At 41.8% G+C, this 18,615-nt stretch overlaps 1 protein-coding gene across 2 annotated transcripts in view; it reads right to left on the reverse strand.

Moving 5' to 3' along the window:
* LOC307041310 (metabotropic glutamate receptor 8-like) overlaps positions 1-18,615 on the reverse strand; it is a 162,761-nt gene that overhangs the window by 139,279 nt on the left and 4,867 nt on the right. For both annotated transcript variants that reach the window (XM_079684627.1, XM_079684628.1), the window contains exon 2: positions 17,746-18,565. In XM_079684627.1, the coding sequence (XP_079540753.1) occupies positions 17,746-18,285 (540 nt within the window). In that variant the 5' untranslated portion in view covers positions 18,286-18,565. The remainder of the gene's footprint in view (positions 1-17,745; positions 18,566-18,615) is intronic.

Below are 18,615 nucleotides of genomic sequence, written 5' to 3' on the forward strand. Positions count from 1 at the left end.
AATGTCCAGAATGAAGGCTATCTTCCTCATAAGTCCTTTAAGGTGAGAGGAAAATGACAGAATAAGAGGCAGGACTTGGATGTGTGAGAAACAGTCTGCCGTAAGAGAGGTGACGCTGTGATTAAACCGTCACTGAAGGACTTGTCCAGGTAATAGCCTCCTCCGCTCGGGAACAAAAGCATTTATCTGAGAGCCGGAGGCGGCGCGGGGCCAGAAAGGATTTGTTTGGCTGCTCGGAAAAATGCTGTTAAAGGTTTTGTCTCTGTTGTTGAATTACTGTGTCTTCGCTTTGCCCTGCAGCACTTTAAATAGGGGAGGGTAACTTTAAGATTGAACCGGCGGTTAAACACTAAAGGACTGGTTTGGTGAGGAAAAACAAATCTCCAAACAGAAACAGTCGGGTCATTCTTCAAAATAAAAAAACAGCAGGTACCTCAACTTCAATAGTCTTTTTATTTGTCAGACAGTTTATAGATTTGTGTATCTTCACGGTCATCTGTATATTTTTCTTACTCTCTAATGCTGGATTATTTCTATTTCTATTTTGAGATGTTATTATGTGCAATGCCTCGTTTGGTTTAATGCTGCTGCAACAAAAACATTTCCCAAATTGGGATTAATAAAGTCTTATCTGTATCGTATGTTAATCAGCAACCAGCCCATACCTAAATCCAAAAATAATCACGATGTCTGGCGAGAAAACAGCCGTCACGGTTTTACGTCCCTCGGCCACCAGGGGGCGCCAACATATATTAACACATGCGATCAACAGTAGTGACTTTTTTACATTACATTTTTTTTCGCTGAGTAACTGGAGGATAGGGAGGATGTTTATATGCACAACTTTTGATTTGCGTGTTAGAGTGCCAGCATATGGTAATTAGCAATCACATGTGTCCTGCTTTCACTTGTTCACTGGTTTCCTTTTCCCATTTCCTTTCCTTTCACGTACTGTTTCCTCTTTCCCCTCCAGGTGTAATTTCTTCTCTCCTCATTTGTTTCTTTGCCGTTCTGCTCTCCTTGTTTTCAACCTTATCTCCTTTCATCGTTTCCTTCTCCTCTTCTAGTTTACTTCACTCAACCCTTGTTCTCTTTTTTCTGTCTCCTTTCCTGACTTTGTTTCCTCACCTTACTTCCCCATATAACTGTTTTTGTTGTCCAATTGCCTTTCATGGTTTTCTTAATTCCTCTGACTATCCTCCATCCTCATCGAGTTCACTTTTCTCTAATTTCACCAAATTCATTTCCTCTCCATTTTAATATCTCCTCTCCTTGTTTCCTTTCCTCTCTTTTTCATTGCTTCCTTTCTCTCTTTCCTTTCTTCAAATAGTTTCCTATTTCTTCTTACAGTGTCCTATCCTCTCTTTGTTTCCTTTGTTCTGTTCCTCACTCTTCGTGTCCTATTTTCCTTGTTTCCTTTCTCTCTCCTCCATTTGTTTCCTTTCCTCTCTCCTTTCCTTGTACTGTGTTTCCTTCTCTCACTCCTATAGGTTTCATTTCCTTTGTTTATTTTTCTCCCACCTCCCCTTGTTCTATTTCCCCTCTCCTCATCTTCTTTTACTCCCCTTTCTATTTCCCTTCCCTATCTCCTCTCCTTCCCATCCTCCTCTCCTCACTTCCCCGTCTATTTTCATTGAATGAGCAGCATAGTAAAAATGGCAGCAGTGCATGCAGAGTGAAAAGCATCTCACAGCTGCTGACACATCGCAGAGAAGGAGACGAGTGTGGGAGGGTGAAGGAAACACAAATGAGGCATGAAGTGTGCAGAGACAGAAGAAGAAGACTCCTGAGACGACAGAACGAACGACGCATTCAGGCAAAAAACGATTTCCCTCTGCAGCGCCACAAATGTCAGGGAACGCTCGTTGTCTCGCTCGGTGACTCATCACGCCGCGAACACAACACATGAGAGGAAGAGTGCGAGGCCTCGAGCTGACCTGAGCATCAGGGAGCGGGGAGAACAACACACAAACAACATGTGAAACTGCTGCCGGGAGCCTCTGAGCAAGGCAGTCCACCTGCACACTGCTGCAGGAGGAACAGAAGGCTACACTTACACCCGCTGTGAGAAGTGACCACAGCGTTTTATTACTTGGCTCAGTCGAATACTCAAATCTGATGGTCAATTTGGACATTCCAGGGATTGTTAATACCTGCTAACAGACTGTTGCTAAGGACAACAGACTGTTGCTAAGGAGGATGAAGGGACTATGAGAAGTGACCACAGCGTATTATTACTTGGCTTAGTCGAATACTTGTTTCTGATTGGTCAATTTGGACATTCCATGGATTGTTCGTTGTCGCTAACAGACCGTCGCTAATGAGAACATACTGTTGCTAAGGAGGATGAAGGGACTATGAGAAGTGACCTATTGTTACACGGCTTAGCTAATACTCAATTCTGATTGGTCAATTTGGACATTCCAGAGACTGTTCATTCTCGCTGACAGACCGTTGCTAAGGAGAACAGACCGCTGCTAAGGAGGATGAAGGTTCTATGAGGAGTCATATTAATTAAGAAAGAGGACAGTGGACTACTTTTTTTTTTTTATGTATGTGGAAAGCACAACAGTGATGGTGTTTATGGTGAAAACACAACGTCAAACTAATAGAAAATAGCTCAAATAAATAGATAAAAGGCAAGGGGTTCAAGTTAATGCTTATTACACACAGTGATATTTTAGTTGTCTTTGATGCTTCGCGGGCACACAGCCTAATTCCTTAACATTTCTTAATTTCTCCTCCAAGTTTTCAGAAACATCTCCAAAGCAAGTTAAACACTGAGTCATCTTCACATACTTAGGGTGAGTCAAATGTTCCTGTTTTTTTTTTTAAATCCCTAAATTTCCCTCTGGGCCAACCATCATCAACAACATTACAGCCGTGCTGCTAGAGTGGCTACAGAGAACACGTCTGGGCCATGCAAAGAAAGGTAAAGGTTTTTTTTTCCCATTCAATTACCTGCAAGCACATTTATATCAACCTAATAACACATAATGAAGGCTAATTTAATCATAATCTCCATCATTAAGGTTACAAAATGAATAATTCATTAACCCTACCAATAGAGACCTGACATTTAATGAGAGATAATATATCTGCGTCTTCATGGACCATTTCTATGATGGAGAGGTAGGTGGGGGGGGGGACATGTGGTAGTAATAGGCATATATTAGCAATGTATGAATATCAACAAACCACCCAGGACACGCAGACAGATTTGCGTTGCATTTAGGATTTATTTACGAATTTAAAGCTGTATCTCTAATGTGTCGTAGAGTACCTATAAAATGTAATACATTTATTTATTTTGTATTATTATTGCTATTTTAAGATACAGTGAGGGCTGAAATATTGCAGCACCCGTTTCAGGTAAAGTGCAGTGGGCCATAATGTGTGTTTATAAAAATGTAAATAATTGTACAGCCCTAAAACAATATAAATTCATATTAAAGTAAAGCTGTTACAGACGCCAGTACCTTTACTGTTGCATCAAAACAGCGGACCAAATCAATAGACGGATTGTGATTGAATGGCTTCCTCGCAGGAGACTTTGAGGCGATTGAATACATCCTAATGATGGTGGACCGCGATTGATTTTTGGGTCACAGCTGGAGGAAGACGTGAGTGAGCATAGTTAACAGAAAGAGAGCACCCAGAGTCTGATGATGACACGAGAAACACACCAACAGACAACACATGCTTCTTTAAACCCGGACCACTAGGGCTGAAATACCCCAGGTCTTTAAAGTGTCATAAAAAAGTATAAAATGCTCAATTTCTTTTATCCCTCAAAATGTCTCGTTTTGTCTTACCAAATAAAATCGATCAAAATATAATGAATTCTCTCAAATATAAAGAAAAGGAGACAATCTTCACCCTTCCTGCCTGACAAGTTAGTAGCTGTATTTAGTACTCTTTTAACGATAGTTTCTTTAAAAAGAACATACCGTACGTTGTTAATAATATGTTCATTCTCAGGTGTATATCAGTATGTAGTGTCTCTACTTTAAAGAGTCCTCTCCTGCTGATGTTCAGGTGTATATCAGTATGTAGTGTCTCTACTTTAAAGAGTCCTCTCCTGCTGATGTTCAGGTGTATATCAGTATGTAGTGTCTCTACTTTAAAGAGTCCTCTCCTGCTGATGTTCAGGTGTATATCAGTATGTAGTGTCTCTACTTTAAAGAGTCCTCTCCTGCTGATGTTCAGGTGTATATCAGTATGTAGTGTCTCTACTTTAAAGAGTCCTCTTCTGCTGATGTTCAGGTGTATATCAGTATGTAGTGTCTCTACTTTAAAGAGTCCTCTCCTGCTGATGTTCAGGTGTATATCAGTATGTAGTGTCTCTACTTTAAAGAGTCCTCTCCTGCTGATGTTCAGGTGTATATCAGTATGTAGTGTCTCTACTTTAAAGAGTCCTCTCCTGCTGATGTTCAGGTGTATATCAGTATGTAGTGTCTCTACTTTAAAGAGTCCTCTCCTGCTGATGTTCAGGTGTATATCAGTATGTAGTGTCTCTACTTTAAAGAGTCCTCTCCTGCTGATGTTCAGGTGTATATCAGTATGTAGTGTCTCTACTTTAAAGAGTCCTCCCCTGCTGATGTTCAGGTGTATATCAGTATGTAGTGTCTCTACTTTAAAGAGTCCTCTCCTGCTGATGTTCAGGTGTATATCAGTATGTAGTGTCTCTACTTTAAAGAGTCCTCTCCTGCTGATGTTCAGGTGTATATCAGTATGTAGTGTCTCTACTTTAAAGAGTCCTCTCCTGCTGGTGTTCAGGTGTATATCAGTATGTAGTGTCTCTACTTTAAAGAGTCCTCTCCTGCTGATGTTCAGGTGTATATCAGTATGTAGTGTCTCTACTTTAAAGAGTCCTCTCCTGCTGATGTTCAGGTGTATATCAGTATGTAGTGTCTCTACTGGGTCATGTCTCCATGCTTTAATGTTCAAACAGCTCTTTATTTTTCTCATACTGTCTGTGCTGCAGTTCTTCTTTTCACCCTCTGTCTGAAACCAGAGCCCAGTCTGCTCTGATTGGTTAGCTGGCTGGCTCTGTTGTGATTGGTCAACAGCTTACAGATGTCCCGCCCCTTAGCCTATCACTTACAATGTGTTGGAGCGCAAGCCAATAGAAGCGTGAGTGTTACATAGTGACGTCACTAGAAGTAAACAAAAGTCCAATGGAGGTGTTTCAGGCAGGGGGGCAGGGGGTGATTTTAGCCATTGCAGACTAAAACCTATAGAACACACTACAGGACAGGGAAACCTCAAAAAGCAGAATAGGACCTCTTTAAGCTTTTGTGCCTGAAACAAAATAAACCTTAATGTTTGCATGTGAAGCAAAATGATATAAAATGTTTTTCAGCCTGACTCCCCTTGTCCTCCGTTGGAGATGAAACAAGCTGACCTTTAATCTTCACCCCTGCTCAGCTGACGATGAGCCGCCGCTGACTCCACAGCAGTCTGAAATTTCAGATTATTATCTGAGCTCCACTCCGAGCGTTTTATTCCCACATGGGTCAGGTTTATTCACATCGGGGCAGAATTACAACCTTTTTCTCGCAAGACAGAAATAAACCAAACGGACTGGAGCAGAAAGCTCTCACTGTGGAACTGTAAAGGTCAGGAGATATTGAAGCTAAAAGAGACGTTAACAAAAGTTAATAACACAAACAGACAGAGGTTAATAGAAGTTTACAAGATATAAATCAAGGACTTTCGTGTTGATAAACTCATTAGTTAGATAACTTCGATTTCAGATGTAACCAAAGCTGTTCTAATTAAGTCCACCAGGCCAAGTTCACGTCAAACATTAGGCGCGTTCACACCGGAGTACTTTTCCCGTTTAGTTCCATTAGTGTCTCGTTAGTGTCTGGAATTGTGCGTTCACACCAAAAAGAGAACTTAGTTCCGAGAACCTTTCCCCCTTTTTTAGTGCCTGCTACAGAGGCGGTACTATTCTGGGGAGAAAAAAAGTACCAATTTCGATTGGCTGGGCGAATTGCAAACCACGCCCCGTAAAACTCTGAAAATTTTTGCTAGCATTATTAGCATTAGCATTAGCCCCGCGCACCAAAGCAGAGAGACTGACTTATGGCAACACAAAAGAAAACATGGGAGCGGTGGAGATGAGGAGGTTCAGTAGAAGCCGCTGGGAGTCCCAGCAGCTTCTACTGAAGCCTTCCCCAACTCCGGGGACTTCCGGCCGGGGACTTCGGGTGGCAGTATACGCCGTGAAGTTGTTTGCGGACTGCCAGTAAACCCAAAGCAGAAGAAGAAGAAGTGACGTCAGCGGCTTCATTTGCTTAATCCACCCCCAGGGACTTATTCCGGTGTGAACGGTATCTGTACTTAGTGCCCTGGGGCACTAAGTGCTGGGCACTAAGTACGGCAAAGTACTTGGTTTGAAAGTGGCTATTGACTCAGACCTGTTTTTTTTATTTAAAAAAACACTTGTCACCACTGAGTCAATTCTCAAGTCATTTGGGAAAAGTTAGATTTCTGTCCCAAGTCACTGAAGACAAGTCTGAAAAACCTCTATTTGGGAGACTTTACTCAAAGTCAGATCTAAAGACACTTGAGTAAAAGTCCAAGTCATGCTTTTACTAAGAGGCAAGTCTTAGTAAAAGTCACTGAACTCTAGATATTTACAACAGAGCTAAACAGAGTTATATGAGAGGAATCAAAGTCAAGTCCCCAGTCATTTACAAAATATATAAGGTTTGTCTCTAATCACTGGAGAGAGGTTTCAAGTATTTAGGGACAGTGTTAACGTCTTACTTCAAAAACCCAGTCAACTCGAATGGGATCTTCAAAAGTCGTTGAGCACAACAATCAAGCTTTAATTCTGGAAAGTTAGTCCGTTGCGGCAATCTGTTATGAGTAAAGCAGCCTCATCTCACTCGGTGAACATCTTTACAGACAAAAACATAGAGTAGTCTGAACACGACAATAGATAATTGAGTCTAAGACGAAATCTAAGTTTAGTCTCAGGTCAATGAAGACAAGTCTTATCCGACGCTCTGTAAGAAAAAACATTTTCCAAAACTCTGCAAGAAAGAATATATTCCACTGCGTTACCCGGGTTTCTTTTGGGCATTTATTACATTGTTGTATTCCATTTTAGCAATTTATTTAGAGTTTGTAGACCGGCTTCTCACAGGATGTTCTCATAACTTTATTAAATTGCATAACAGAGATATTACATTTCAAATATTACTATGTAAAATCCAGATACAAACACTAATGAGTCAGTAGGTATATCATACACACACACCTGTCTCTTTATAGTGCGAGAGGTTTCAATAAGAGCGCAGATTATCAACAAATGAATGCAGTACAAATTGAGCCCATCAAAATGAGCATATTCACAAAAAGCTTTATTGACCCTGACAAAGAAACACTGCGGACGATGGCTTCAGACAGCTTAACAAGCTTGTTATTGTCAGACAAACACTAATGAATCGCAGCTGCAATCAGCAAATTCCCCTCCATTGAATTCCATTACCCGTCCTCTGCCCCATCTTCCCTTTCTCTCGGAGAGAAATCGAATTTGTTAGCCAACAACAGAGCCATCAGGTAATCAGCGTTGGAAGTCTCCGGATTACATTAATTAAATAAAGCGGTCTCAACATCACATTCATTCAGGACGTAGAGATGATACGAGGCTGACGATTGGTTGCTTAATGAGACATAAAGGACTGATTGTGATTGGCTGGGATTGGAGACATACAGGGAAATCACCTGCGATGAATGGACAGGTAAAATTAGGTTACGGTCATTAAAGATATTTCTGGTCAGATCGAAGACTGGAAAAAAAACGTTGTAAATTTCAGAGCCATTTGTGTCCATTCTCAGGTCATTAGACTATTTAGCTCATCTGATTCAAGTGAAGGAACAAAAACAAATCCGGATTCTAACGATAAAGTCTTCATTGGTCGAATCAACAATAGCTACTGGTTAGTTGTTGGCGTCCGGCTCTATACACCAAAGTTAAGATGCAAAGAAAAGAGGTTAAATAGAGCGATCTGTAATCTTTTATCAAGTCACAAAATACATCTCCAGTAACTTTCTGATGTCAAATTTGAAGTCTGAGAAAAAAAAAAATGTATTTAACAAATGCAGGTCAAGTCAATGTTTATTTAAAGGAGGTTTAAAATAACACAAATCAAGTCTCGAGTCACTAGAAGGAAGTCATAAGCAAGTTCAAATCATTTCTGACATGTCCACTTGACATTTCTAGGAGAAAATCAAGTCTCAAGTACTTAAAGACAAGCTATAATTCAAGTATTTTGGGACAATACTCAAGAAATATAACACAAGTCCAAGTCAAGTATCTGTTCATTTAAGACTTGTTTTATATGTCAGGGAACTAGAAGGAAATGTCAAGTAATTTGAGACGTGTCTTAGGTTATTTAACAAGTCCAAAGTCACGCCAAGTTAAGATTAAAGTTGTCAGACAAGTTTTGAGCAATTTGAATCAAGACCAAGTCAAGACTCTGGTCATTTTAGACTCCATGAGTACATATGTGTGTTTACTCAGGTCACCATGACAATGATATTCAAGTCATTTGCTTAAAGTCTCAGGTTACCCGATCCAAAGTTGTATGTAATTAAAATAAATGTCAAGTCTCTGGTGCTTTTAGACTAGTTGTATGTCCTACGAGTATAGTGTTGTCCGAGTGTTGTCTCAGGTCACTAGCGATACGTTTAAATGAAAATTCAAGTCCTTTGAGACAAGTCCAGGTCTATTCTCGAAAATAATGAGTCATTGGAGACGGGTCTAAATTGAGTCTTGGTTCATTTGAGTCACAGCGCATTAAAAAAGTCAGCTTTTTAAGTGACAATCCTTTAGGAATAAAAACCCTTCAAGAGCAACACATGTCTTACCAACGTTTCTGCATCAACTCTCAAAGAAAAAAAGTCAAAGAATAGCCGAAAATTTACAAAATTAAATCCACAGATTGGAGCTGCTGAACCTTGACTTCTTCCTTACTTTAAAGGGGACCTATCATGCTAAATGCACTTGTGTACGTCTTTTCTACATGAATATGTGTCCCCGGTGTTCCAGGGAACTCACCAAGTGTCAGAAAACACAACCCTCTCTCTTTCCCTCCATACCCAAATCTCTTAAAAAGGGGCTGCAACGGATCTGATACAGGCTGATCCAGATTTGAACACTTCTATGACATCACAGAAGTGGCGCTACGGCTATTGGGCCAACTCCACCAATCAGGAGGAGACAGCCACGGACATTGCCGTTTGAAAGAACTGGAGACGCTGTAGTACATATGCCAGGCCTGTAGGTGGTGCTGTTCTCACAGAATCAGCCCATGATGCAAAGACAGTGTTAAATTGAGCGAAATGAGGAATGGCTAAAATGCATGATCTGTTTGGTATTTTGAAAAATAAAAAGTATAAATATGTCTTATATAGGTATGGTCCTACACTATATTATTCAAACATAGCATGATAGCTCCACTTTAAGCTTTGAAAGGATTCAGAAGGATAGACGCATCAACCAGAGCTCCTGAACTGCGTCGGACTGAACACTAACGTCAATATTTCCTGTCATTTATTAGAGAGTATATTTCCGTGCTCGTCTCATGTTCTTCACCTCCTCTTTCCTTTTGTCCCACAGATTAAGTGTTCACTCCCCGATATGAACCATCTGTTAGCACCGAGTGGTGTGACGTCAGGAGGCAACACTTCAGAGAGTGGAAACCTGCCTTTCACACGTCTTCAGACTGTGCAAAGATCGGAAAGCTAGCTGAAACATTTCTGGAGAGCTTTCCCTGAAACTCACTCTGCAGGAACAGACGTGGGAAGATTCTCTCTTTCTCAACCTAGGAACGTTTTGAATCATCAAGCAGGATTATAATGTTTTCTGCTGATCTTCATCACCTCATTCTGTCACAAACTCAAAGAAGGAACTCAGAGGGAATCAGAGAAAGAAAACTGGGAGCTAAGAGAATCAGAGACTGAGACGATGAAGAACTGCAGGAATAAAAAAATGCTTCACATCAAAGTTTGACTTCACAACGAGTCCTTTTTCTAGGAAGTCTATCAAACATGAAATAACTTTTTCAAAAGGCTTTATAACCCTCACATTCGACACACGTTATCAAAGCAATATTACGATTATGAAATAAATGAGTTTAATAGAATCAAATAAAAATATATGAATTAAATGTGACTCAAAGGGACCCTATCATGATCATTTTCAGGTGCATATCAGTATGTAGTGTCTCTACTTTAAAGAGTCCTCTCCTGCTGATGTTCAGGTGTATATCAGTATGTAGTGTTTCTACTTTAAAGAGTCCTCTCCTGCTGATGTTCAGGTGTATATCAGTGTGTAGTGTCTCTACTTTAAAGAGTCCTCTCCTGCTGATGTTCAGGTGTATATCAGTATGTATTGTCTCTACTTTAAAGAGTCCTCTCCTGCTGATGTTCAGGTGTATATCAGTATGTAGTGTCTCTACTTTAAAGAGTCCTCTCCTGCTGATGTTCAGGTGTATATCAGTATGTAGTGTCTCTACTTTAAAGAGTCCTCTCCTGCTGATGTTCAGGTGTATATCAGTATGTAGTGTCTCTACTTTAAAGAGTCCTCTCCTGCTGATGTTCAGGTGTATATCAGTAAGTAGTGTCTCTACTTTAAAGAGTCCTCTCCTGCTGATGTTCAGGTGTATATCAGGATGTAGTTTCTCTACTTTAAAGAGTCCTCTCCTGCTGATGTTCAGGTGTATATCAGTAAGTAGTGTCTCTACTTTAAAGAGTCCTCTCCTGCTGATGTTCAGGTGTATATCAGTATGTAGTATCTCTACTTTAAAGAGTCCTCTCCTGCTGATGTTCAGGTGTGTATCAGTATGTAGTGTCTCTGCTTTAAAGAGTCCTCTCCTGCTGATGTTCAGGTGTATATCAGTATGTAGTATCTCTACTTTAAAGAGTCCTCTCCTGCTGATGTTCAGGTGTATATCAGTATGTAGTATCTCTACTTTAAAGAGTCCTATCCTGCTGATGTTCAGGTGTATATCAGTATGTAGTGTCTCTACTTTAAAGAGTCCTATCCTGATGATGTTCAGGTGTGTATCAGTATGTAGTGTCTCTACTGGGACATGTCTCCATGCTTTAATATTCAAAAAGCTCTTTATTTTTCTCGTACAACCTGTGCTGCAGCACCTCTTTTCACCCTCTGTCTGAAACCAGGGCCCAGTCCAAACAAATCCAAAGTATCAAAAGTATTTCTTAAAGTCAGTCTTTAATCATGTTAAACCACTAGTATAATGAATATATTTATTTGTAGACTGTACTTTTAAAGCTATTCCTGGTTGAGGTGGAACTCGTTTCAAATGCTTAATATACTTTTGGGTCATAAAATATAACTGAATTATATAAATCTTTACATAACATACATTTCTCAACACTTCGGAGGGAAAACAACACAACATCTTGAGTAAAGTGTAATCAATGCCAATGTAGAGTAGTGAAAAGTAGCTTGTTCCAAAGTAAAGAGCTATAGAAAATGCAGTCATGTTAAATATTGTACTTTGTAATCCACTACTTATGCCTGCGATGTGGCGGAGTATAAAGTCAAATTTAAAATACTCAAGCAAAGTACAAATAACTCACATTGCTCTTAAAGGTCCCATGTCATGGCCATTTCTACTGATCATAATTCCATTGTTGAGGTCTACTAGAATGGATTTATATTGTTCAATTTTCCAAACTCACATTGGTTTCTCATACAGCATCTCTGTATAGTATGCATGTGTAGCCCAGTGTGCTCTGATTGGTTGGGACGTTGCGAGGCTCAGTGAGCTGGATTACTGGTGTGGTTTCCGGGTCGGCGATACAGCGTGAAACTCATCCTGAGCACACACAAACAATAAGTGTGGCTTGATATTGAGTAAGAAAAAGGTTTATAATGCTGTGAGAATGGGTCTGCGGAGAAATGCCAACTCGTCTATTACCAAACAGGGAGCTCTATGCAAGTCAATGGGACGCCCTGTTAGTTGAACATTTACGCTAAAGGTCCTGGTGTGTGAGGAGCTCCGCGGATTGGTCCATTTGTTTCTTCCGGGAACTGCATGACGTTCCCGGAAGAAACAAATGGAAAAAGAGAAATCCCCAACGAGGCGTTCTGGGGCAGCATAGACAGGTCTTCTCTGTGTTAGAGTTTTACTCCCTACAGGGTGTACTTTGAGGGTTTGTGACTCTGCAGACCGTTTACATGCAGAACAACCTTCACAACACACAAGGGGACGGGTAATAACAGGAAAAGCATGACATGGGACCTTTAAGTAAATGTACTTTTCAAAGTTGTGTTTTGTGCAAAAATGATCAAATACAATTCTGCAGTTTGATTTTCCACGCGCTCTTTTTAGTGAGATGTGACATTACTAGTTGGTAGCTGAATAATCTATATTCAAAATCCTCTATAAATGTTCCGATATCCCTTTGCGCTAGGAAGAGATAAATCACAGCTTTCTGTTTCTGATAAAACTCTTTCTCGCTCTGAGGGTGTCAGAGGTGAGATCCTTCATCTGAAACTGTGTGATATGCTACCGGTGCATTTGCATAATATTTGCACATCCATTTCACACAGTGTCACTCAGTGTGAGCCTGGACTCGCGCTTCAGGAGGACGCGTCACTGCGACGTTATATATTTCCATCTCTGCGTGGGAGAGCCAGCGTCTCTGTTTATGAGCTCCAGCAGCCGCGGCCAAAAACACCAAAATAAGAAGTGGTGAGAAAATAACAGAGGGAGAAATGAAAACAGAGCCTTTTTCCTACATCGTCCTGAATACACTGTCAGAGGGAGAACAGGAAGTGCCTCAAACCATAGAAGAAGAGAAGTTAATGTGAGTGGTGTTTCCATTGTTGGAGGAAGTAAAACAAAATCAGGAAGTACTTCAAAATCCTCAATTCGAAATGCATTTAAATCAAAATAGGAAAACATTGGTGCCTATATTAATATCTAAATGCTTTGGTTGAAGAAAAATGTCAGATACTTTATAGAACTAAAAGTCTTCCGGCACATAGTGACATCACTTTGTAACACTTGCATTTCTATTGGCTAGTACTCCAACAGATTGTACGTGATAGGCTAAGGGGCGGGACACCTCTAAGCGTGTTGACCAATCACAACAGAGCCGGCCAGCTAACCAATCAGAGCAGACTGGGCTCTGGTTTCAGACAGAGGGTGAAAAGAGGTGCTGCAGCATAGGCAGTATGAGAAAAATAAAGAGCTTTTTGAACATTAAAGCATGGAGACATGTAGAGACACTACATACTGATATACACCTGAACATCAGCAGGAGAGGACTCTTTAAAGTAGAGACACTACATACTGATATACACCTGAACACCAGCAGGAGAGGACTCTTTAAAGTAGAGACACTATATACTGATATACACCTGAACATCAGCAGGAGAGGACTCTTTAAAGTAGAGACACTACATACTGATATACACCTGAACATCAGCAGGAGAGGACTCTTTAAAGTAAAGACACTACATACTGATATACACCTGAACATCAGCAGGAGAGAACTCTTTAAAGTGGAGACACTAAATACTGATATATACCTGAACATCAGCAGGAGAGGACTCTTTAAAGTAGAGACACTACATACTGATATACACCTGAACATCAGCAGGAGAGGACTCTTTAAAGTGGAGACACTACATACTGATATACACCTGAACATCAGCAGGAGAGGACTCTTTAGAGACACTCCACACTTGAGCTGAAATCGTTTTTTTAGGCTTCGTTTGCACGGCTATAATGTGAGTTTTGCTGCGTCACCTGCCAAAATCTAAATGTTCCCGTTATTTCTGTATTCGTCCCACTTGAGTTTGCAAATGTTGCGTCTAGAAGGATTTCATTTAATTAGAATGCTCTTATGTAAAGAGTTTCACTCGGTAACCTTTGTAATATGTTCCCTTAACCGAGATTTTTCTACGGACCATAACCCACCTCCTGCTGTGAGTGCCTGATATCCGTCAGAGTCGTGGCTGCAGCTGGAGGTTGTGACAGCTCTGTGAGGAAACATCTGCATCAGCAAAATCTTGTTACCCGCCTTTTCTTCTTCTTCTTCTTCCTCCTCCCCCCCCCCCCCACCTCCCTTCCCTGAGGCATCTCCAGCTAATTTTAGATAAGCGACGTTGTTGGGCCTTTTCTGTCCTCATTACGCGGGCCAGGCTCCGACACATACACATGCATCACAGCGCTCATCACTAATTTAACGCCGTGGAGTTTGTTTTCTGCCGCGCACAGCAACACGCCGCCTCCATACAGTTTGAGAGTCTGCCAGAAAAAATATATAATAAAATAATATATATATTATTATTATATTTTCCTCTACTTTATCATTGACTGATTTTATGCGGTTTGAAAAAAAAAACAGATCAGTAGATTGATGACTCTTTTAGTACTGATTGGAAGCGATGGGATTGTGTCATTATACTGAATTCCTCAAGACGATAGAGGAAATGTTTGAGTTTGCATCAAAGGGGGAAAAAAAAGAAACTGATCAGAAAACAGGGAAGATCCTTAAGAAAATATGATTAAATCCAAACCACAAAATCTGAATTATGATCAGTTCAAGTGTCCTAAAAGCTCTTCTACGGAGGAGGATTAGGGCCACATGTGATTTTTTTTTTCTGTATCCATCATGAATTGAATTTTTCAGAGTACTGTGAATAAAATGAAATTCAGAATAAGGAGAACAAAATAACTATCTACAACAAATTTTTTTCTGATTAATTGCAGAATTCAGAATTGTAAATAAATGTGGGCTTTTGGCCCCAATCCACTTCCGTACTTTCCCCACCACACTTGTCTTAAGCTCCTGACACACCGAGCCAATTTCGACCGTCGATAGATGTCTGGCCGTCGATGAGCGTCCTGTCGCCCTACTCAGATTGGTGTGTCCCGCCCCGTCGAGTCTTTTCGGCCGTGCCGACACCTTCCGCTGCCGATTCTGTCGGTAAAAGGCCGTCGGCTAAAGAAATCACTCTGATTGGCTGTTCAGCTAGCGAATCAGTGCATGAGAAGCGAAACGGAAGTGAGGGAACCAAACAAACTATTAAGAAGGCACATCTGAGCTTTCATTTAACTCCAGCTCTCGACAGGTTGGGGAAAGCCCCATGAGCTTCTCGCTGTAGAGGGAAAATGGAACACGCTATTTGTTGTTTGTTCATATCACGCAGTCTGTTCTTCTTCTCTCGGTTATCACGCAGTCTGTCTTCCGGTTGTTGCCAATTTTGAATGACGAATACACACTACCGCCGCCTGCTGGTAAGGAGAGTTATTGCCATTCACGAATGTGCAGTTCGTACGTGCTTCTTGGCCGTCGGCTGAAGTCTTTGCGGTGTGTTCCAGTGCGACTGTTGGCCAAGACGCAGGAGACGTGAGGCGACACAACAGTCGGGTCCGTCGGGACGTGTTCTTTGGTTTCAGATTGGTGTGTAGGGGCTTTAACTTTCATACACAAAACTGAAGTTGAGTGTGAAAACAAACTCTGTAAAGTGAAGCTCAAACAACCAAGTAAAGTCGCAGTAAGAAAAAAGTATACTCTTGTCCGGAGGGAGACTTCAAACTCAACACAATAAGGTCATATAGGATTGCATTTAAGTACCGGGACTCAGATATCATTGTGACCATGATACTGAAGAGAAACTGCACCAATCTTTAGCTCACACATAAATGAACACTCTGTAATTCAAACACTCTTTCCTGAGGCATTAGCGACCGGGAAGAAGGTCACATCACTCTTTTACGATTGACCGCAGATAGTAGGTTGTATCCACTCATGTTGTCAGAGCAGCTCCTTCAAAAGAAACCTGTTAACCTCACTTCTGTTTGATTAGAGGACGTTTGAATCTACTCAACACAAGATTTTTTCAAACTGTTGAAACATGCATTGGTTCGCCCACACAGATAAAACAGCCGTTTGTCGTTTCAGGGTTAAAGCTGCTGATTGATCTCAACACATCTCATGCAAGTGAAATGAAGGAGCTGTCATGAACTCCAAGACGTTGTGAGGTGCGCAAGTGTTGCAAGTTTTTGAAGTACATTAATTACAATCCCAGAGTGAGGGGTGTTAACACTGAAGCCTCACCTCACCTTGTCCAGAGTCTCTCTAAAATAATTGTGTCCTTTAACTTCACACAGGCTCAACTTTCCTTAACTGGTAAGTTTGCAGCAGATTTGTAAAACCTTTACACTGGGCTACACTGCCTGTGTGTCCTGGGGGGTATACTACGAAGCAGGATTTTCGCTTCGCCGGCTAACTTCAGGGAAAACTCTGGGTTTCCGGTCCTACGAAGCTGGTTCTCTTTTTAGCAGGCTAGATCTCCATGGTAACTTATGCTGTGCGGCTAACCTGCCCCGGAGCAGGTTAGGCTGCAGGCTAAGAGCTCAACTCAGTGAAAGCACCGCCTGCTGACCAATCAGAGCTCAGTGTGCGGAGTTTAAAGCTATCAATTCATATCACAGCAGAAAGGAAATACAGAAAAACTGCCGTTGCAGGAAAGACGGCCGGCAAAAATCACAGACTGTGTGAACGTGAACATTAATAGAATATCACCTCCCATCTTCAGAGCAATCTGACTATTAGAACATTAGCGTTAAGAAAGCTTACTTAAATATCTGCCACAACATAAGTAACCGGATCAAAGTAACATTAAGTACAGTCCGCGGCATATCACATCATAATGTATCATATATTTCCTTATCTGAGTCAGCTGAGCCGTATCTGGCCTTGCAACACTCACAGTGTCACATACTGTATGCACAAGTATTATTTTAAGCAACACATTAAGTTGAGGAAACACTCGAGACAAATGTAATTAAAGTCAGATCGTGTCTTAGACGGGGCAGTGATATCATAAACCTGTTAATATACGCATTCAAACACTTTTTCTGTTACCAGCTGTATTCACCTTGCAGGTGCAGCTATGTGGCTTTGATCCTGGATAAAGTGTTTAAGTCATGGATGTTTAAAGTTTAACTTCCTCCATATTTTACTAATATTAAAGTTCACTTTTCATTCAGGAAGTATGACGCTGCGCTGTCAGTACACTTCTCCATGTTTGTGATTGGTCGAATGCTCCAAATATCACCCCTTTCATGTGAACGCGAACCTACTGTAACTAGTTGGACACGGCTGGCTGGAGCGATCCACTTGATAACCTGCGTCGAAGGACCGTTTAGCGAGAGCGCGTATGTTTTGGATTAGGCCAACCGGCTCACTCAAACATATCCAGGTTAGGTTGAACCAGCTTCAAGGCCGGTGACATTATGTGATTATGCAAGTCACTGTATTTTCCACAACAATGTTCCGCAAATATTTCAGAATAAAAGTCTGTGCCTTAACAAATTAAGGGATTGTGTCCCCAGATAAATGACAAATAACTTTTATTTTGTAGAAGTAACAGGAAGAGTCAAAACAAATCATGTCAAAATATAATCCAATAAACCTCACGCCCACGACAAAGGCAGATGCCAAAATCTAGTCTGCTGAATCACAGCCGAGTCCATGTCACAGCCATAAAGCAGACTTTTCTGTCTCATCTGGCTTTATCTACCAACAGTAGATAGATCAATGAAATACAGACAGTACCAAGTATTTTTGCATCTCTTTCTCTCCGTTCAGGTGTTGACCAAAGTTCCCACTCAATAAGCCTCAGAACATCACCAGGGACACCAATTCAAACATCCCAAGGAAGCGTTCCCTTACCTTGAACAGCCGCAGGATGTTGGCCACCATGATGGACACCGAGCTGGCCGACGCCCCGATGACGCCCACCACTTTATCCGGCTTGGCGAAGATGGGCGGTTCTCCGTTAGCACATCGGACGTCAGAACCATCCCTCTCGATGAGCGCCTGGACGAAGGTAAGCGACTGCTCCAGGGCGTAAGTGTCCCGCGAACAGGTGTCCAGGATGCGCGCCCCGAGAGTCACATTGGGCAATATGTCCGGGTCTTTGTTGATGAGGTCGATGGCGAAAAGCATGGCCTCCAGACGGTGGATACCCTTCTCCTTCTTTAGTTCTCCACAGGGGACGCCCCTATCGCCACGGGAGTGAACGGGGAACAATCCGCCCAGGATGATGTCCCCGTCCAGCCGGATGGAGTGGGCAAACTCTTGCTGGGGAAGCTGGGAGTCCGCCAACACGCCGGGCTTCTGGGAGGTGGTGGAGCAAAGCAACCAGCAGCTTTTAAGTATCACCAGAGAGAAGACGCTCGGGACACTCGGGGGCTTCAAACCCATCACCATTTTCCAGTGATTCAAGAAACAGGAAGAGGAAGTAGTGGTGGTATGATCGCCGAATCAACAGGAAGGTGGCTGTGGTGCAGGTGGTGTTGCGAGGGCGAGCCTGACCATGGAGTCCCCCGTCACCCAGGGCAGGGTCAACCACGGCGGGCGGTCCCTCCTAAGAACACTGGCCCCGGGGGTTTCCTGCGGTAACGGTTCCTGAGTTTGACATAGCTGTCTGCATAGGAGGAGGCGGAGGATTGAGGTCGCAGCAGCTCCGGTTTCACATTCTTCCTGAAAGCTGTTGGAGGTTCAGACAGAGAAGGAAACAATCAATTAGAGATCAATAAA

Source organism: Notothenia rossii (genome assembly GCF_949606895.1).
Source record: "Notothenia rossii genome assembly, chromosome: 5".
Classification (NCBI taxonomy): Eukaryota; Metazoa; Chordata; class Actinopteri; order Perciformes; family Nototheniidae; genus Notothenia; species Notothenia rossii.